We start from the raw sequence: 22,511 nt of genomic DNA on the forward strand, positions 1-22,511 counted from the left end.
GAAGGAGGGAATAAAGAGGTTGTTTATGCGTGTATAAGTAAATGCTGTTGCTGTTTCCAGCATGTAGTCAATAAGTGAATTTTAAAACGAACATTTTGTTTCTTTTATAGCACATGCTGTGCGACATGGCAAGCTGGTAAGATTGCATGTTTTGTTAGCTAAGAAGTTGCTACAACACTGTTCCCGCCTATACTTAGCGCTCTCTCCATGGGGAGCAGGTGTGTACAAGCGTTTTTTCTCTAAGCTACTCTGACGACTTCTTCCACATGAACAGCCGATTCGCTTAGACATGATACTGATGTCAGGCGTCGAATGAATAAAGTAAGCCGACTGGGAAGTAGCGGGAAGGCAAGGCTCTCACCATCTGTGCGAGTGACCTGCCAAACACAGGCTCATCATCATCATCACTCAAAAAGCCTACTGAAGGCACCTGACCACTCATTTGTCCATCTGCCAGTGCTGGACTGCCCTGGTTCTGGCACCGTCCAATTGGCCCACTGAGATCCCCATCATTGCAGCCAATCAACAGCGAAATGGAGAATTGTCGCTTGACTTGTTTAGAGTGTCATATGCTGTTGGTAGAGGTCAGTATTCTTCTAAGCTTATGGCAGATAGGGATATTTAGCATTAGCATAGCTTTTACGGTGGTTTTTAAACAATATCTTTCAATGTTTTCATGGTTAGTGCATAAAATATGGCTATTCTCTACAAGATGCATGCCCTAGGACAGGGGTGGCGAACGTCGGTCCTGGAGAGCCGCAGCCCTGCAGAGTTTTACTTCAACCATAATCAAACACACCTGCACAAGCTAATCAAGGTCTGAAGGGCTACTAGGAAGCTACAGGCAGGTGAGTTTTTATTAGGGTTGGAGCTGAGCTCTGCAGGACTGCGGCTCTCCTGGACCGGAGTTCGCCACCCCTGCTCTAGGATCTAGATATTGAGTTATTTTTGCACTGAATTAAGTAATGGATCGCTAAATTACTTACGTGGTCCATGCCGGCATGTATAATTATCTAGCATGGCTATTGATTACAGGGCTAATTTAGAATGACATATTGCATGAAATATAGCTCAATTCAATTCTAAATACCCTCACTACCTTGTTCAGTTCTGTTTAGGTACAAAGCAGCAGCAGCGTCGGGTTGTTTTGCTAACAGCTAGCCTCGATGAATAATTCCCTTTGGGAAGAAAAATAATGTAGTGCTTGTTCAAAATAAGATTTCGATTGATTAGCTGCCATTGCTGCAGGACGGTTGATATTCTTTCAAAATACTCATGTTCAGTGCACTGGGAGGATTAGCACAGCCTCGTGAAGGGTCTAAGGTTAGAGCTGTAATAGGTTTACTCTCAAGTTCGTTTGGCTTCTGGGAAGCATCATTAAGTAAGCAAGGTCACAGGGTGCAGAGAGGGAAAGTCTGCGTCCTCCTCATCCTCTGGGTGTTTAATTTGTATAATCAGTCATTCTCTTGCCTCTCTCCTAAAGAGCATGTTTGACCCCACAGACCAGTGTTGGTAAAATCATAAAGAGCTGATACAAAGCCATCGGTGGAGTTGCTGGTATCCAGATTGGTGTGTTGATTTCTGACTGCTTTATCATGATACAAAAAAAGGTACATTTGATCCATAAGTGGGAATTCAGAAGGAATCAGGTTGTATGCCTACACACATGTACTGTCAGAGAAGCAGAGTCAATCATGCCTGTGTTTGCCATTTAGATTACAATATAGACGGTATTACTGCCGCCTGGTGCAGGGAAAACAAGAAAAGGTATTTTATGCTGTCAACTGAAATTTGCAAATGAAAATGTCTGCAATAGCTGAAGATGATTGAATCTGATGGCCAGTCAAAGTCCCCATGCATACTGCCTGATCAAACGCTATTGTTTGCGGTTTTCATTCCTTCGCTGTTTCCCACTCACATGGTAGTTGATTCTGAGTTGTAGATGTGAAATGGTTTGTAGGTCTGTCTAATACAGGGTAATTTCATTTTCTGTAAGCTAGCTAAAGAAGGGATTCTTGGCTGAGGAAGACTATACAAGAGACGTGTGAGACTCTCTGGTACAAGTTTTTACAAGCATTATGGTAGTATCATTGTATTCTTTGAAGAACCCTGTAAATAACATCTTTTATAAGTACTATAAAAGTAACATGGTACAGTAATGGTAATACATGGTAGTACTGTGGTACTTTTTTTTAACCATGGTATTAAGAGTCGTGTACCATTATTTTTATAAGGCACTTAATGGTAATTCCAAAAACATTGTGGTGCTATGTCTAAAACATAGTAGTAAAATATTACATTTTGGTACTGTTGAGAGTGGTTGTTCATGAATACCCTTACAAAAAAAATACCATAGTACTATCATGATTTTTGGAAATCCCTTACAAAAAGCATCTGGGGCAGTACCAAATGATGTTACCTATTGCATGATGTTGATACTGTATCATTACTTCACCACTGTACCGCTAAAGTGCATTTTGTAAGGGTATTCAGGAGTCTTTTTGCTCATTTCTTTCAGTGCTCGTGGACAAATCTGACTTAAAACAATTTGTTATTCTGTCATTGTCTATTTCTGTATGCTTTTGCTTGCTTCGTGCGCTTTCATAAACTTTGCCTGTCGTTGGCAGCGTCCTGTTCTGACGATGGAGCTAATTTCCACTCACGGACTTCAATATGTCTGCATGGCTCACATAAAGGGGCGCATAAATACGGTGCTGGCTTTGTTCTGGTGAGAAAGCACAGTGTCTAGTGACATCACTCCAGATCGCTGGGATTGGTTTTGAAGTCCTTTAGCGATCCATTGGCTTGCGGCTTACTGCTGTGTCGTGGTATTCAAAGCGTGTGCGTCTTTGTAACTTGAACTCTGGTGGCAATTCATAGATCTGATGCTAGTTATTGCATCAGCATCATATAAATATGTCTGAGTAGAAAAAGTAGGCCATGTACTTTTAAAATGGGGTGTTTTATAAGACGTGGCGCTGTAACTCATACCAGAACGTGGCAAAGAGATTGTTTCAGAGAGTGCATCGAAATATTATGTATTTCTGTTGGCAGATGTTGAGATATATTGTTGTTTGTTCTCATTTCGAAAAATAACCCTGTGACAATTTCTATTGTTTCTGTAGCAGTCAATTCAAACAAGGCAAATCCGAGAACAGCAGCTCTTGACAGTCAGTACGTTTACTTGGATAACAATTAGGGTTGGGAATTGAAAATCGATTCCGATTCCAGAATCGGATACTTAAGGTCAGGAATCGGATACTTGTCAGATTGAAATTTTGATTCCGCCTATCGATTCCTATGTGCCTTTTTTTTTTCTTCATCTGTGAGGACCGGACCTAGCGATCTGCCAGGACCTTGCTCGCTAATCTAAGCGCTCCAAAGTGTGGCTACATTTGCGATCAGAAAACAAAAAAGCTAAGTATAATATCTGTGATAGCTAAACATGTTGCAAGAGAGGTGTCACCACCAACGTGAAAGCACTTTAATTTAATATATTGTTAAAGATCGCGAACACGATTCAAACACCAACGTGATTCTATTCCTAAATTACAATGATTCGTGTTTCATTCCTCAACCTTTGACGTGTGCGATCAATGTTGTGATCACTTGGTTCTAAAGAGAGCAGCTTGTCATCTGTGTCATAATTTTCATGAATGAAACAGCTTCACAGTCTTTTCAGCCACACAGTATCATTTGTGTTACAAACATTCAAATCACAGAAGTACTGGGATAAAAGTTTATTGTTCAGATATAAACTCTGATGTGTACGGTAGTGATTAAAATAAAGTAAATTATCTTTTGAAAGTAATTTGGCATTTCAAATTAAGATTTATCGATTACATTGTTACGCCAGTAGGTGGCGAAAAGGGGCTGTTAAAATGTATTTGTCTTTGAATCATACAAGAGATTTGTTCAAGAATGCTGATTCATCCATGAAACAAGTACATCTTGAGTGAGCCATTTAATCATTAATTCATAAATTAGGCTACATGTGATTTTGTTTAGTTGTCTAATGTTTTTTCTTCAGAATCATTAGAGAACCACAACTTCCATTGGGGAAAAAATGAATGGAATATTCTAAAAGCAACTCATGTAAACACCATAATCATAATATTGGCTTATTTAGAATAAGGTAAATAATTAGATTACTGATGTCCATGTAGATGTAGTCAGTGACTCCCCAGAGTGGGAGGCTTTGGCTTTAGAGATGGCCATGTTCCTGATTGTTTCCCCTCATTAGCTGCATGGATACACTCTTACGCACTCCAGTTGCCCAGCATGTCTCACTTCCATCCTGTTAACCCACGCTGAAGGCTGGGCTGGAGACACTTCTTCTGGAGACAAATCTTTGTGGCTAACTGTGAGATGGCATATATTAGCATGCTTCTGCAAAGGCTAGTAAGCAGTCAGCTCAGGTCTGATGTTAATGATGGCACTGGCTTAAGCACCAGGATCCGTGTGTGATGAACCGGGCTCGCTCTGGTTCTCACTAATGGTCTGAAAGACTTCAGAGAAAGCTGGACAGGTCTTAATAACACCAATGTTCTTCCAGAGGCGAAGTGCCTGGTAGACAACAGGCCTCTCCCTCAATTAAAATTTTGATCTTGAATCTTGCAGTTATTCGTTATTTCATCTAATAGGGACTTTTTGAAAGGTCAAATGATTACGAATAGGTGTTTAAAGAGATTTAGTTTGGCAGCTTTTTACACGATTGAATTTCATAATTGTCTGTGCATGATTTTGAGGTGTCTTGTAGATTAAGTTGATGGAACCAACTGATCATGTCGTAATCTTACATCAGCACGTGGCATAGACTGTCACCAAACAGAGCTGCTAACTACCAGCACGCCTCATCAGAATAATCGAAATAGATAATTAATGTTGAATGCAATTATCATCAATATGAAATTGCAGTACATTTTTTGCAGTGATCTGCTGTAATTTGGGGAATTCATTTTATCTGGGATGAATGGAAGCAGCTTGAAAGGCAGTGAGAGAGGAAAGAAGAGTAAGAGAGAAATCAACAGAAAGGTTAATGAACATCAAATCATTATTTTTTTCTGCAGCGCAGGCAATTGTTATTGTAGTTCTCAAGGAAGCGTGTAATGAACTGAGGGAATATGGCATTTTTAATCTTCTGGTGTGCCACAAGGAGCAGGACTATATGGAATGCGTAAGGTGTCAGTGCACAAGCTTTAAAGTTTCAGAGATGGAAATGAAAGGTAGCTCTGATGTTGTCTCACCTTTATGTATTAAAGCTAAAAAGCTGTATTGACTGCCATTTTAGAGAAACGGCAAAATAATAATAATAATAATAATGGTTTCACATACAAATCTCACTCAAATTTTCAGATCAGCTGTGGCTACTACTTTTAATTTCTACATCTGATGTGACTTTATCGTGACCATCGACATTGTGGTTTTCATGGACTGCAGGGATTTCATAACCACTATAGTAATTTTATGGATCATAAACTCTTAACACTTGATTTGTTCTTTATATCTCTGATAACCAGGTTATAGTGTAATTCAGCGATTCCCAGACAGGGATATGTGGTCCTCAAGGGGTAGTAAAAAGGTTTTGGTTTTGCTGTGTAAAACCTATAAAACAGAAAGTACTATTGTAAAATAAAGATGTTCAAAAAAAATTGAGTTTGTCAATTTGTGTGAATGACACTCATGTGTGAATGTGTGTGTGCAGAGAGAGATATGAAGTTTAATTTTATTGTTTTAATAATTTTATGTTCTTTTTCATTCATTTTTATATTTCTGTTTTGCTTTGATTAATTTCTATTTCCATTTTAGTTAGTAATTTTAGTACTTATATTTTATTTCAGGTAGTTTTCTAGGCAACATTTCTCAGTTTCATTTAAGTTGTTTGTTTTTCACTTAAATAATTAGATTTATTTTGTTATTCCAGTTAACAAAAACAATTTGGAGAATAACAGATTCTGTTTTTCTTAAAATGCTATAGTTTGACAGGAAGATTCCTGGTGTTTTTTATCCACTGTATTGGTTATTTTTAGTTTAAATCTCTATAATGCAGTACGTTAATAGTTTCTCCCATAACAGTAAGAATCAGTGACAGTGAAAAAGACCCCAGTAATCTCACATGGGTCTGTGCTGTTGGTCAGTTAGCCATGACTGGTAGATATAGGTGTTCTTGTGGTGTCATCAAGATGCCATTTTCCTGCAGCTTCAAAGTGATTAGTCACATGGTATTTACAATACAAATGATTAGCTCAAAAATTGCCCATGAGCTAAGATTCCAGTATTGAATATACTAACTAGCCAGTTGTGTCCAGGTTTTATTGACCTCCATGGTTTGTCCTCTTAAACCTCTGATTCAGGGGTCAGTACTTTGAAAATGATGCTGGGACACATGCAACAAGTTCAGCATTCGGCATTTATGGTAAAAGGTTCAGTATTGGTAAAATTGTTTTACACTGGTGGCCATTTTCATTGGTGTTGCCTGGCAACGCTGCCTTAAAAGCTGCCCTGTGTATCATCAGTTTGAAAAATGGAATACTGTGGATATTTGCTGTGTAAAATCACAACGGCCCCATCTAAAGTCTCCCTTAATGTGCCATTACTATTATTTAATCCTAGACAGTATTGGGCTAAATTGGGCTGTCTCCGTTTGCTTGTGTTCACTTCAAGTATAAGCCATAAGCAAAAAATACTTATAAAAGAACGTAGAAGAAGCTGGCATAACTTGAAAGTGACAAAAACACTCCTGATATTTAAAATATGGGGTCACTGATATGTTTTATTATACAGGCCTATCTGGTTCTGAGTTTTAGACACTCAAATGATATTTCAATTAATTCTTTACAAGTATTTGGCATGAATGGATGGCACGTTATTTTCGTTTTAAAATTTGCCCTCATAAAAGTAAAAATTGTCTCTGAAAATCAGTTCATTGGGGGCAAATATCATTCCTTGATAAATAATTTAATTTCTGACACTGGCTGTGACCCTTTTTCTGTCCAGCTAGACATGTGAGGAATCTCGTTTATTGTCCATCTCTTTGTGTGCAGGCACGAGTGTGAATAGCTCATTAGCCCATCCATTGATTGGGCTTCTCAGCTGCCTTAGTGAAATTCTTTTTCACAAAGACATGGGCTAAAAGGCAAAGCAATCGATCAATGATCAGGAAAGCAATGATCCATGCAGAAATCTGAGTGCCAACTGGATAAAAGGCTCCCTAAGGAATCTGGTGTTGTCCTCATTTTCACTCCGGGGTCTAAGGAACAGAGGATTGTTAATGAGCCATACCAGGACTGACTGTGTATATATTATTTGTTTTTGACAATATAAATGTTATTAATGTGAAACATGAAAACTTGTCAAAATGAATGAACAGATAAGTGGCATTCGTAAATATTGAGATCTTTGTTTGTTAGCATTTTACGGTGCGTCCAAAGAACTATTGTGTTTTTGATGATTGCTTATCTGTGAGTAAAACATTTTGTTAACCTCATGACAAATGCATCTGGAGGCTTTGGTGCTCTGATGGGCAGGAAACATATTTGTCCTGACATCTTGTCTCTTCAGGAAATGCATTCAGTGTGGTCACCACTCTTTAATACTGCCTGGTTAAATGCAAGATGGTTTTTCAAGAAAAAAAAAATTGACCTATTTTGTGTAAAATTTAATACGTAAATATAATCATAGTTTTTATTTTAGAATTTTATTCTAAATATAAGATCTTCCAGTAGTATTTTTTGTTGACATCTTAATTTTGCCCCTGCATGATTACAGGGAACTAGTTAGCACTACATTGCACACAGTTTTATATTTATTTTAATGGGGGTTGCAGCACAGCCACATTTTGCAGGCCAGATCACATCAGGGTGAGCTCACGGAGATTAGAAGTGCTATAATTATCCAAATCCCCGGGTGCTTGTGAAAGAAATCTAAATGATTGTTGTCATTTTGCTTTTTATTGCAGTGATGGCCTGTAACAGGAAAGGTCCAAGTACAAATATGTAGTTTTTAATAGGGCAATAACTCAGATGTCCAGCTGGGTTTGTCTCATAAACAAACAGGACTATGGGACATTTAATTTCTCTTTAGTGAGACTACCTAAGCAAAAATGACGATATTAAACATGTTTTCAGGCATTGTGGAATTTAATTTGTCTTAGACAGTGTAGGTAGCATGTTCAACAAAAATCTGTTTAGTGAAATAGAGAAGATATCATTGTTAGGCCCCTAAAGCTTTTGCAGGGTCTATTAATTGCACTGGCAAAATCTATCCTACTCTTTTCTTAATAAAAGCTGTTCATCTAGAAATGGTTTAAAATGCATACAGATGAGTTCTAATATCATGTTAGATGGCCTTGGAGTTCTTTTAACTGAGTGAGGTGCTGTTAAATATTTTCACATTTCATTTTGTTTGGTCTCCTAAATTGTGACATCTCGCTGATTCCGTTCATGCAGGGTGTATCAGGTTTAAAACAGATGATTGTAATATGGCTGCCACTGTATCTTCATAATTAGTCAGTGAGTTTTTACTTTTGTAGCAATAATCTATTGCAGGCTTATCTGGTTTATCATACTTCTGCTATTATGTCATTTTTCATTTGATGCAGTACATGGTATATGGTGACCTTGTCTGTATAGCTTTAGAAGCACCTCAACCTGCAATATGACTAAAAAGGGAGGGCAAAGGCTTGTGGACTTCAGCCTGCCTGAACAGTGCCGGCATAGAGTTTGAGTTATAATTTAGCTCTCCTTGTGTTTGACTGATAGCCGGCCTCTAAAAGGCCTGTCTGCACTGCTTAAAGCCTTGCTGATGTACGAGCAAGCCTGTCTGACAAATCCTCCGTGTCAGTCAGTGGCTGATGAGCATTCATCATGTTTGTAATTTTTTGGGTTGTGAGTCTGTGCTGGATCTTAAATGGAGCAAATACAATGTGATTCTTTGCAGGTTTTCGGTTGTCTTAGACTTGAACCAGGAAGTGCCCTCTTTATGTCACTGGAAGAATTGTTCTCCAGAAAATAAAAATGTTGTCATTTGTCAACCCTGTTGTTTCAGTCACATTTGGCTTACTTTTGTGAAACACAAGAAGTTTAGCAGAATGTCTGTAGCAGAAGAGCTGTAATTTTTTCAAACAATTTATTTATGGTCTTTTTCTGTTATTTGCATATTTTATTGCTCATTTGCACTGCCACATGTTCCATGTTGACTTGACAGTGTCCATTCCTATTCACTTTCATTGTACAGATAAGAGCACCTTGGAGAATCTGTTAACCTTCTTTTGTGTTCTGCAGAAGAAAAAACGACATGGGATTGGAACATGACAACATGAGAACGTTCATTTCTGGATGAACTATTCCTTCAAGACATATTTGTTAATGATAGTAAGATTTTTCCCCAGAACCTCGATCAGTAAACATCCCGATTCCAACACGAGAAGAAAAAAAAATGCTGACATTTATTTAGTTTTTACATTACTTTAGGCACATTGGTCTCGTTGACTAATGTGCTTAGGGTAGAACAGACAGCACAGTCAATATAAAAATGGCTTTTTCACACTCAAAGCAAGGACGCAATGCTTTTAAACCATGTTTATGCTGAAAATACTCGTATAGTATTTGCACAAATTTGCATGTGAGGCTGGAATCATGGCTCTGTTCTCCAGGGATCTCTCAGGAAACCATTAGAAGTAACATTCAAAAGTGTTTTTTGTCTGGTCTAAGATTCAGGAGTAGGCACTTACCCTGTCATGATCAACCTTCTGCAATTTATGTCCGAGAGATGCTTTTAAAGTGTCTGCATTCAACAACATCCACTCCTGATAGTAATATAATCAAATATAATATATATTTATGTATATAGATTCCTTAAGATGTACATTTGTGTTTTATTCAGCAAATGTGTGGTCTCGTTACTTAAGTTGTATCTTTCATACTGTAATTAATTCACACTTGTTTACTGCCTGGCTACTGCACAGAAGATACCTGTTACATTTCTGGATAGAATATATAACAATTTTAGGCATGAAAAGACAGATCTGCTTTTAAATAGAAAAACAACATATTTCATCAAAAGTTACATCATAACCACCGTAATCTTCTATTCTACTAGATTTCCTTCTCAACAAACAGTCAGGTCTCTAACGCGCCTATGGTTGTACAGCACAGACGGTATTGCTTTGGGACCACAAGGACTGTTCCACTACTCTTTACACATTTAACAGTCAGGTATGAGAAACAACACCTTCCTGATGTCTTAATATCATCTGTTTTCAGTGAATGGCCTAGAAATATCACACTGCATATTTTAGCAGCAAGTCTCTACATCTTGCTAGTTACCACTGATCCATTGTCACTTGCCACATCAGCTCATGATGAGGGGCTATAGAGCTAGTTATAGATTTTCAGACATCCCTTCCATTTGAATTTGATGTCTGTTTCAAGGCAAAAAGATAAATGGCAAGTTGGAACTGTTATTTCTTCACTCTTGCCTTGTCAGTTTGCTTGTAGTTTTTGTGGTCCTCTGCATGTGCAGCTTAAAATGCATTGTCCAACACATTTATGACTGTGGCTTTCACCTCAACAGCAGCTGGCATCCCTTTCCCAGAAATCCAGAGCCTTGTAAATGGAGACTGCTGGCTGGTCTCAGACATCAGAGCCATTTTGGAAGGGTATCGCTTCAGTTCTCCATAAATGCAGTTGTTCCTCATAAAGACATAAATCAGAAAGCAAGCCACTGAGATCACAATGAAAAGCACACCAAAAGCAGCAATAAGTGCCATGTCCCACCTCTCGAAGTCCTTTACAGCTTGTTCTAATCCTTTAGTTAGGACATTGACACACTTGGTGTCATGTTTATGATGGATGCTGTGAATGTCCACACACACTTTGTACTGTGTAGCAGGGTTGAGATGTGTGAGATTATATACAGTCACATCAGATGGTACCCTAGCTGTGAATGCCACAGTTGGATGGTTTGCAGTGGGCATTGTATACCACTTAATGTTTGGTGCCAGGCTACCATGAGAGGCATTCCAGGATATCAACACAGAGTTGGCCTGTACAGATTCAATGTTGACATTCAGTGAGTCATTGACTGGTTGTGGGAAGTATCCATTTACCTCCAATGAGACAGATTTCAGGTCTGCCCCAACAAGATTGTGTGCCACACATGTATACAATCCAGCCTCGCTCTTAGTGATATCATAAATATCAAGTGTGCCTTCAGGGTGCATGTAGAATCTCTCAGAAACAGCATTTGAGATGACCCTTCTCCCTGAGGGAGTCACCCAGTAAATGTCTGGCTCAGGTTCAGCAAAGGCACGGCAGTGAAGAGACACAGATCTCCCACTTTCCATACTGATTTGTGTGGGGAAGCTTTCTGAAGAGATGAGAGGCAGACAGATCTCCATCATCTCTCTGAAGTGAACCTGCCGCACATGCTGACCTTCATACTCTGGAGGTTCCACACAGAACAGGGAATCAGGCTCCATGAAGCGAATGTTTGTCTTGTTCATGTTCATCCACCGTACAACGCAGTCACAGCGGATAGGGTTAGAGTGCATGCTAACCTCCCGAAGATTTGGAAGGGACTCCACTGTGATCCTGTGGAGGGCACTTAAAGCATTACCATTTAACATTAGAGTTTCCAGCCTTGGCAGCCTATAGAAAGCATTTGGATGTATATAGGAAAGTTTGGGGTTGTTGGTGGCTTCGATTTTGGTCAGTTCTGGGAGATTGTTGAGGGCAAAACTGTCAATGGACACCAACTCAGGCATACTGTTAATGCCCAGCTCCTTAAGATGGAGCATGTCCACAAAGTCGCCCCTTTGAATTCGCCCAATGGGGTTCTTATTAAGATCCAAAAACTTGAGGCTCTTAAGATGCTTGAGAGCACCATGGGGTACCTTAGGGAATGTATTATCATAGAATGAGATACTCTCCAGATTGTCAAGGCCCAGAAGTGAGTCATCTGGTATCTGTGACAGGTTCATTCTAGTAAGAACCAGGCTGCGAAGGTTTCTCAGAGGCTTGAAGTTCATATCCTGAATAGAGAGGACAGGATTTTCCCCAATCATTAGAATTTCCAAATTTGGTAAGGGCTCAAACCATTCGCTTTTTATACTCTGAAGCCGGTTGGAGTTGAGGTGAAGTCTCAGCAAGCTCTGAAGGCCACGAAAAGCCTCGGGAGAAATGAAGGAGATGAGGTTATGATTCAGGTAGAGCTCCTGAAGGTTAGTCAGCTGAGAAAGGCTGTTGTCTAATAGGGCACATATCCAGTTTTCCTCCATGTGTAGAGATAAGAGTTGAGGGAGGTGGCCAATATTGACATCACTTATTGATGACAGGTTGTTTTGTGAGAGATCAATCTCAGTGATGTTTGGCAGGTAATCCAAAGGGTGCTCAATCTTAGCAATGTTGTTGGTCTGCAGTAAAACGACTTGTGTATCAGATGGCAATCTCATGGGCAGGTCAAAAAGTCCGAGGTCATTACAGTCAACAGTGGGAGCCTCCATATATACAGAGCTAGGGGAAAACCAGGGTCTAATCTCACATACGCAAAGTTTGGGACAACTGACTCTCTCTTCTGCAGCAAGAACCAAGGTAGTCACTGCAAGGCCCACTAGCAAATAATCCGCAAATGATATGTCCTTCATATTGGCACAGTTCCCACCAGTAAGTAGTTGGTCCTTAAAGATTCTGTGGCAAAAGCACTTCACTTCAAAAATAAATCAATCATTTGTGGGGATCACTTGAATCCAACAGAGGGCCTTCCCTAGGCCCTGACGGGAGAAATTAAGGAGATGAGGTTATGATTTAGGTAGAGCTCCTGAAGGTTGGTCAGTTGAGAAAGGCTGTTGTCTGGTAGGGCACATATCCAGTTTTCCTCCATGTGTAGGGATAAGAGTTGAGGGAGGTGGCCAATATTGACATCACTTATTGATGACAGGTTGTTTTGTGAGAGATCAATCTCAGTGATGTTTGGCAGGTAATCCAAAGGGTGCTCAATCTTAGCAATGTTGTTGGTCTGCAGTAAAACGACTTGTGTATCAGATGGCAATATCATGGGCAGGTCAAAAAGTCCTAGGTCATTACAGTCAACAGTGGGAGCCTCCATATATACAGAGCTAGGGGAAAACCAGGGTCTAATCTCACATACGCAAAGTTTGGGACAACTGACTCTCTCTTCTGCAGCAAGAACCAAGGTAGTCACTGCAAGACCCACTAGCAAATAATCCGCAAATGATATGTCCTTCATATTGGCACAGTTCCCACCAGTAAGTAGTTGGTCCTTAAAGATTCTGTGGCAAAAGCACTTCACTTCAAAAATAAATCAATCATTTGTGGTGATCACTTGAATCCAACAGAGGGCCTTCCCTAGGCCCTGACTGATGTGCTGTGAACAGATGCAATGTCCCGTCACCAAGTCTCCCGTAATTCAGATTGAAGGTGGTGTATGAAATTTTACTGTTTGGGCAGATAAAGGTAAAAAGGTCACCATCAAACCTCAGGTAGCAGCGGTTTCAGCTAGGCAGAAGCAAGGTCGTACATTTCATTTAATACTCCAGATGATGCCATCATCAGCCTAATCCACTTCTACCTGAAGAAAATAAGAAGAAAGAGATGAAAAATATTAGCATATAATTACTGGAAAAATGCAAGGGCATCGCTAAGGCAAGACAGAAGCATGCTGACATTTACAAAAGCCACATTAAAGCACTCTGATGTCTGCTGGCATTTTATTTGGCAGTACCTTGCATGCTAAGCCTTTGACATGGATATGGGTGTCCTTCACCTTGGATATTATTTTGGGATTCTGAAGCTGAAGTTCCCTAAAATGTGTGAATTACGAAACTTAGTGTGTTTGACTCGTAGGCATTATTATTGCTGCTTATTTTTCAAAAGGGTAGATTTCCCAGATGCAACTCACTGTAATGAAATGTTAGAGCCATGTAAACAAAACATTTTCACTACACTCCACTTTAGTGAAAATAATACAATTAGGCTATAAGCAACATATACCATGGCCTTGAATACTACATATTTTACCTGCAAATACCACATTAGATCTGTCTCAACATTATTTTTAAATACAAATTTGTTATTTTCAGGGCTGTCAAATCGATTAATTAAATTAATTCAAAGTTTGTGTTTACATAATATATGTGTGTGGACTGTGTGTATTTATATGTATAAATACACACACACACACACACATGTATATATTTAAGTATATATTTATGTATGAAATATATATTTATATATAATATAAATCATATAAAAATATGAATATATATATATATATATATATATATATTAAATACACATATGTGTGTGTGTGTATTTATACATATAAATGTATACAGTACACATACATATAATATGTAAACACAAACTTTTATTTTGGATGTGATTAATGGCGATTAACTGATTTGATAGCCCTAGTTATTTTTCCACTGTTAAAAGCAACTATCTTTGTTGTGCTATGTAGGGGTGTGCGATATTGACAAAAAATGATATCTCGATATTTTATGGGATTTTATCGATAACGATAATTAGACGATATTTTGCTGAGTGTGTTATTGTGCTGGTACCTTAAGGACTGCCGAAGACAGCTGACTCCTAATGTTTTTAGAAATTAATCTTTTCCAATAAGTTTAAACTGATTTTTGCATTTTATGGGCATTTTAACCTTTATAAAGCCATTTTTTCTAAAAGTGTCCATTATCTTTTGAGTCAAATTCTTACATTTAATCAGGGAATTAGAATAATAAGACATTTGGGCTGTTACCAAGCAAATTAAATCAACACAGAAGCTGCATCTGAAGTGGCATTTAGATGTATTTACACACATGTATTTTGTTTAATGCAAGACATGAATGCATTTAACCTGCAATTACAAATGCATAAATAATGTTTTGATATATTAAACACAAAACGTTGAATACTGATATTTGAAATGATTTAAAACATGAAAAAAAGAAAAAAAAGAAAAAAAAAGAAAAGAAAAGAAAGAAAAAGCCGAAATTTGAAATTAAAACCGCCAGCAGGTGGCAGCAAATCACTGTTAATAAGTGAGTCATTGCGATTGAACCGAATCATTTAAACGGTTGATTCATTCAAGAAAGAAACACCGTCATGTTGCTCAGAGACACAAAACAGCACTGTGGCTGTATTCGGAATGATTTTTGTTGGCGAAATAGAGCAAAAACAAGCAATATGGTGTCTAAAACGTAAGTCTCTTAATTAACTTATTGTTTATTGAATTCAATGTCACATTTGTAATCATGGTAATTTTTGGAGAAAAACGGCACTCTTCGTGTGAAATTGAATAACTATATGAAGTGGTATAAATATATAAATTTTCTGCCATCATGTCTTGAATTTGTGATCATTCTAAATGCATTTTAATAGACTGAATCATGCAGTGAAAGAAAACACACTAAATGCGCACACGCACTAGTCTAGACTTCACGTAATGTATGCGTGCGCTCTGTAGGGATGTTTTGAATGGTTTTTGCAAAATACTCGATAATGTCAAATCGCACATCGTTAAAACAACAATTACGATATTATCGCAGACGATATATTTCGCACACCCCTAGTGCTATGCAGAATTCTGAAAAATCTGCAATTCTGTGAGAGCTCTCCGCATCACCAGGGTTACTATGGAAAGTGCCATAGCCAGAATGCCAGCGAGCAAGACAGACAGAAAGAAAGAAAGAGACTGTTTCATCACACTATCATCCCTCTTTTCAACTTCAAAGCCTAAGGAAGTTGGTGAGGAAGTGAGGATACCACAGAAAGTCTTCAGTAAGCTTCACAGACGGAGAAACCCAGAGTTCATCCCTCAAGACTCTGTGGAGGAGAGTGTGTTTTTTGGTTGAGTAATTGAGGGGGCGAAATGTGTGATTTTCCAAGGCAACAAGATTCTTCATTAATCCAAGAACACTCAGAAAAAGCTTCAATACAGGGACCTTTATGATGAATAATATTTGCACAACAGAATCTGTTTGAAATACATGATATATAGGGCCTTCTCGCTGTGGCTGTATTCGGAATGATTTTTGTTGGCGAAATAGAGCAAAAACAAGCAATATGGTGTCTAAAACGTAAGTCTCTTAATTAACTTATTGTTTATTGAATTTAATGTCACATTTGTAATCATGGTAATTTTTGGAGAAAAACGGCACTCTTCGTGTGAAATTGAATAACTATATGAAGTGGTATAAATATATAAATTTTCTGCCATCTTGTCTTGAATTTGTGATCATTCTAAATTCATTTTAATAGACTGAATCATGCAGTGAAAGAAAACACACTAAATGCGCACACGCACTAGTCTAGACTTCACGTAATGTATGCGTGCGCTCTGTAGGGATGTTTTGAATGGTTTTTGCAAAATACTCGATAATGTCAAATCGCACATCGTTAAAACAACAATTACGATATTATCGCAGACGATATATATCGCACACCCCTAGTGCTATGCAGAATTCTGAAAAATCTGCAATTCTGTGAGAGCTCTCCGCATCACCAGGGTTACTATGGAAAGTGCCATAGCCAGAATGCCACTGCATCTGGTCTGTTAATGTCTCTCCATCATTGAAGTGTACTTGTGTTGTAAACAAAGACACTACAAACTACACTGACTCGTCCCATTGACAACGAATGTCAAATTGTTACTAAGTCTAGCAGATAACAAACACTTTTAAATTTGTGTGTTTATTACACCTCATAGGTGTGAGGCTACTCTCACGGTGGTTGGAAAATGGATGCTTGACAATACCGGTGTCAGCCATAAATCCTGGAAAATGCATCTAGTTTTCCTGACTGACACAAATAGCCTATTTTCCTGACGTGTTAAATGGAGCACTGCTCCTACGGCACCTGCATGTTCTCTCTAGTAGTGCAGGTTCACTACTAATGCAGTGTGTAGGCATGCTTGTCTGTTGACAGCATAATGTTAATGTAATTCCAGATATTAGACTATCAAGATACTAATAGTGAATTGAATTAATACTTAGTATTTAATAAATGTTAAGAATTTAGGATGCATTAAGGAGAACTGTTTTGGCAGTCCACATGCAGTTTTTTGTACCCTTCTTTCCACTTTATGTTGTGCAGGATCACCATCTTTTATCATCTTGCCCTTTTAGACAAGGTTATGTTTTTGATGCAGGGCCAGAGTTTCAGTGTTCAGTGATTTCACATCGTGAACAGGACCATTTAACAATGCACAATAAAGGCGTAGTTCAATGGGGCATGAATAATTTGGCACTGCTATGAGTGTGTTAAATCAAGGTTTCCATAGTCAACAGCATCATCTGCAACTGTAAGATTTCTGTACATTATTTCAGAATGTAATCATTTAGCTACAGCTTAAAAAGGAATTAAAACTGTGTGTCAGAGTCATCGTTATTGCATATATGTTGTGAATTAAGAAGAAATCAAAGAAGATTTTAGTCATTTTAAGACTACAAAATCGATACACTGTCCTCCAGAAATAACTCTGTTAGAGCCCTAGTTTCTGCGATGGTAAATAATGTATTTTTTTGTGGTAATGGCTGGCAGATGATCGTGTTCTGGAGGCTGTTTCTGTTAGACAAAAAACACTCCCAGAAGAGGAGACACACTAATACAAATAAACCTGTATTAACCTCCACTGACTCTGTAACAGCAATAAAGGTATGGCGCACCCATTAAAAACTCCAGTCAAAGACAAATGAAGGAAATTAGGCTTAACCCAGTTAAGTGTAGGTGAGAACGAACAAACATAAGGACTTGGAACAACACCGTGGCTCATAGAGCTTAAGTGGCAATACCTTGCATAGTGTGCCACGCTTTCAGAGACAGAGGGAAATGCAACTAATACCAGAGAAAATGGAATTTCAAGATGGATGCCTCTAATCACCATCCTGATGTACTGCAGAGTCAGTCAACGAAATTGGAGAGAAGAGGAGTCAGAAGATTGTTCCCCGTCATTATTTGCCAGACCTGATATCACAGAGCTAGCAACATCTTTATTGGGCCTGTAAAATATAGGGGCATGTTTGAATAAATGTGTCCGGTGGGCAGAAGGCCTACTGACCCTGGGAAGTAACTCAGGCTGAATAGTGGCAGTGCGGCTCCTGTGTTTGCTTTGGGCCGAGTTGTTTGAGATAGGCTGTAAATCTTGGACTGGGGACTGATTACTGAGCTTGAGGTCCTCTTAAACCCCAAGTTAGCGCCTCTGCAGTTTGGAAAATAGCTGTAGCAACTCAGTGTAAACTGCACTGGGGATATTGACATGTTTTGTGTTTTTAAATAGGGATACATTAATGCACATTGAGGACACTTTTCTAAAAAGAGCAAATAATGTATTTTTATTTGATGTTTTATTCCTTACAGGTCTCAAACCACCACTTCCTAGCCACTACACTACTTTATCTCCAGGTAATTGTAAGTTAATTTGTAACAAGCACAAAATACTTTTTTTTAGAACATATTTGCCAAGAACAGAAAATTAACATATAACTGACCAGCAAGCTTACATGGGTGTCTGAAATATATATGATGCCAGGTGTCGCTGTAGGCTTTCATTGCCAGTTAAACTTCTGTCATACAGATCGCTTCTGCAGAATGTAGGGCGGAGGTGGAATTGCTTCCTGTAGAAATAGCTCTTTGTGTTATAGAGATGGTTCAGAGGGAATATTGCTCAAATGGTCTCAAGAATTTTTCTCGCTCATTCACACAAATGTCTACAGAAAGACACCCCTGCTCTTACACCCATGCTCTCTCTCCTCTTTGTGTTTCACTTAAGCTCTTATTTCTCCCCTACTCTCTTCACGTGCTCTATGTAAGCTGTTCTATCAGGCCTGGAGAAGATGCAAAGGGCTAGGTGCCAACAAGTTTGCATAGATCTCTCAGTGGGTGGCATAGTCTGTTTCGCAGCTCCTCCTCCTGCCCTGTACTTCATTGATTTGCCATTACACTATTTTCAAGGTAAGGGAATAGTCCATTAAACAGGCTTTGCTGTACAATGTGTGTGCATAATGAAGTTTCCAGTGCAATGATCAAGGAACGTTTCCCTTTGCACTTGCTCCTATGTGTTTGCAAAATCAGCACCGAGTCAACGGTTAATGCAGAATCAATGTTCCAAATTAAACCAATGGACCCCACAGGTTTTAGCTTATCCACTGCCGTTGTTTGTTTCCCTCAATGAATTCAAGTGTACATGGACAATTTTGGTATTTTTGGTATTTTAACTGATTGTTTGATGCTGATTTGCTCTTTTAGGAAAATCTAATTTGTGCTGACATAAATTAACTGGAACGGCAATTCCTGAAGGAAATTTCAGTGTTTGCAAGGCAGAGAAAGAATAATGGTGTTGTTGCAGACAAGCAGAGATTTTAAGGTATTTGGTTCACTGTAAATGAAATGCCACATCAGAGCCAATTTTGTTGTTGTTGTCGTCATGACACTCAACGTGCATCTTATTTTATTTATTAGCCTATTTATTTTCTCGCACTCAAGGCAACACTGTCTTTGCACTGTAAGAGTGACTTTAAACTCTAAGAAATAGATCTAAGAAAAAAAATACCAATCCGAATTCACTATCCAAATAATTGCAAGGTGGAGGGCAAATCACAATTTGCTTTGCAAATATTACAATGATGTCAGATTTTGAATGGTAAACATCAATGACCTTTTTTTAAATTTTAATATTATATTTCTTTAAAAATTGTGGGGAAGAAAATTAAAAGAGGAATATCAATACAATTCTGCCTTGCAAGCACTAATTAAATGTAAGCAAAAAGTATGCTATTCGAAGGTTAAAAAGTTTAAATGCACATTCTTGCAAAATTTGTAAACCAGTTGGCCAACTATTTGCAGGTAGTTAATACATTACCCATCAAGGATCAATAAAGTGTCTCTTTATCTCTCATTCCTATTATTGACTCGTTTCTAAGCTAGTCTTCATTGGAAGGCATTATTGCTCATATTGAGTCTGTGTTAAACTGATTCTCTGGGTGCAAATGTAGTTTGGATTTATAAACACATTGACATGAATTAAAATGCAGAATGTTTAGATGCCAGTGTAATCATTTTTACATCAGATAAAAATGTTATTTTAATTTAATAACTAATTGTACATTCTCTTTTAGTTTTAAGAGAGTTTTAAGTTCAGCATTTTCCCTTAAGGTTCTGAATATGCTGTAAGAAAATTCTGACTTCTATCGATACAACCACATTGCTCAGCCAGTAACATTGCTATTTGCTCCAACATACATAACCCAGCCTGAGGAAAAGATACCATGCACAACGGGCAGAATAATTGCATCACTAAACTACACTGTATATGAAGAACCTAATTATGAAAACCAATGAAATCTCCCCTGGGTACAAATACAGCATTTCACTCTAATTGGGCCTGATTGATTGAAAGCGTGTTCCCAACAGCAAGTGTCAGTCGATCTATCGGTGTAGCAGTGCATGGTTTATTGTGTTCGAAACATCTTAGCTTGACTGTTTAGACATAATGAGATCCCAGTTCTCCCAGTATGTGCTCTATACCGTACCGGATGCCTCTACTACAGGTATCAGTCTAATCTAAGACCAGATGGAGAGCACAGCAGTGCTTCTCAGATGGTTCTGCTCTGTTTACTCGTGAAAACACAGATAGCATATGCTGCTATCATATTCTCTTATTAAAGTCTATATTTTGAAACAGAACTAGCTGAGGCTTTTGCAACCTTTTCAATAGACGGAGATTGGGGAGGAGTCATTAAAGCTAGTTTACCCTGCCTTAGATCTTTTTTCCCCTATTTGTATTAGCTAATGAAACGCTACACTTGCTATTTTTCAACACTCAGGTTGTGATGTTTTGTTTCGAAAGTTCACACCCCTTTTCACTGACAATGCAGGCTTGAATAAATTGGATTTCAAACCGCACATCCATCATTGCTTTGTGCTTCACACTGTTTGGTATGACGCAACAATCAGAGAAAGCAATTTTCCAGCACCTCGTCATACAAAGAGGTACTAAAATCAGTTAAACACTCCAGTGTGCTCACAGAAGCCATATCTGAGAGATCCTTACTATCAAGGGTTTTACTTATTGTCTGTTAATTAGTGCAGCCATCAAGTGGCCCATGTGATTACATCTGTGATTAAAAATTGCCCGCTCAGGTCTGAGTTTGGAGAGTTTGGCATGAAAGAGACTCCAAGGACAAAAAACTGGTTGGAGCATATTGTCTGCCATTAAACCGCACAATATTTTTGTTAAACATTTTCGCTTTGTAATGAGTCAGTGGCCTGCCGTCAGTGAGGGACAACTGGTAATGGCTGTCCCAGGCCCTGTGATTACGGTGGTCACACTAAGGTCCTCTATAGGAAATCCAAATCCTTCCATATTTTTCTCCCAAGCCCAATGACATTTGCGCCTAAAACCCAGTGATCTGATTGGTATATGTTTACTAGTAGAGGGTCATATATGGATATTTATGTGGATTCATGCACTTCTTATTTTTTTCACATAATTCTACTTCAATTTATTGTATTTTATTTTAATTGTAATATTTTAGTTTGATGCACTACCCCATGCATGCATGCAAACACATAAATGCTTTTTGCAATCCATAAGACAACCTCTGGCTTATGTTTTAGAAAGTGCAATGCCAGTTTGCAACGATTCCTCACCGCCTCCGTCTACAAAGAGATGTGGGAGGACAAACTCGCTGGTTGTGTGATTAACAGCTGGGGTAAAAATAAAAAATAAATGTCATCATCTGCATTGGAGGTGTTGTGCTGTAGACGGTATAAATTAGGCTGAAGCAATGAATGCAGATCAGACGAATGGATCAGAATCACAATCACAATGCCTCCATTCAAAGCGATATACATTAATTTAACGATACTGTACAGTGGATGCTCAAGGCATCTGCATTTGAAATGCATTTGCTATAGGGGTGCTGTAGAACATCTTGGACGGCAACAGGGTGATTTAAGGGAGACTGAGAACAGCCAGATGCAAGGCTGCCTGTGGCTATCCGTCCAGGACGTGCCTTGTGTCCAAAAAAATATGTATGCCAAGCTGGAGCACAGATTTCCTGTTGCTGTTGCTGATGCAGATACCGCGACATCACCAACAGGAATTCTGTGCTCCAGGTTGACATGCCTATTTATTCAACTACCTATGTGCTTGTTATCCATTTCCCTCCATTTGTGTTCCTTCACGGTCGTTTTGCGGTGGAAGAATCACTGACGCATATTCTCTCAACTTGAATGTGGATGTTCATGCAGTAAATACCGACTAAAATTAATATTTATGAGCCATATAGATGAGGTGGATCGGGAAATGTTCAAACTTACCGTTTCAACGTAAGTCATTCCCGGTCGATAAAGCGACATGTATTTCGTTAATCTATAGCGCAGTGCTCCAGAGAGCGGGAAGCGCGCGCCACGCAAATGAAAATAAGCGCGCGTGTTCTGTTCTTCTTTTAACGCAGATAGAGAAATAGCAGCGGTTCACGCTCCGAACGT

At 38.6% G+C, this 22,511-nt stretch overlaps 1 protein-coding gene across 1 annotated transcript; it reads right to left on the minus strand.

The window, feature by feature from the left end:
• Positions 1 to 9,699: 9,699 nt before the first annotated feature.
• LOC107710120 (leucine-rich repeat neuronal protein 3-like) lies at positions 9,700 to 12,699 on the minus strand. The gene has a single exon (XM_016514842.1). It carries the CDS (start codon positions 12,641 to 12,643, stop codon positions 10,523 to 10,525), a length of 2,121 nt encoding a protein of 706 aa, XP_016370328.1. The 5' UTR covers positions 12,644 to 12,699; the 3' UTR covers positions 9,700 to 10,522.
• Between the last annotated feature and the right edge of the window lie 9,812 nt (positions 12,700 to 22,511).

The sequence above is a fragment of the Sinocyclocheilus rhinocerous genome, unplaced genomic scaffold (assembly GCF_001515625.1).
Source record: "Sinocyclocheilus rhinocerous isolate Xijiao unplaced genomic scaffold, SAMN03320098_v1.1 scaffold1708, whole genome shotgun sequence".
NCBI classification, from domain to species: domain Eukaryota; kingdom Metazoa; phylum Chordata; class Actinopteri; order Cypriniformes; family Cyprinidae; genus Sinocyclocheilus; species Sinocyclocheilus rhinocerous.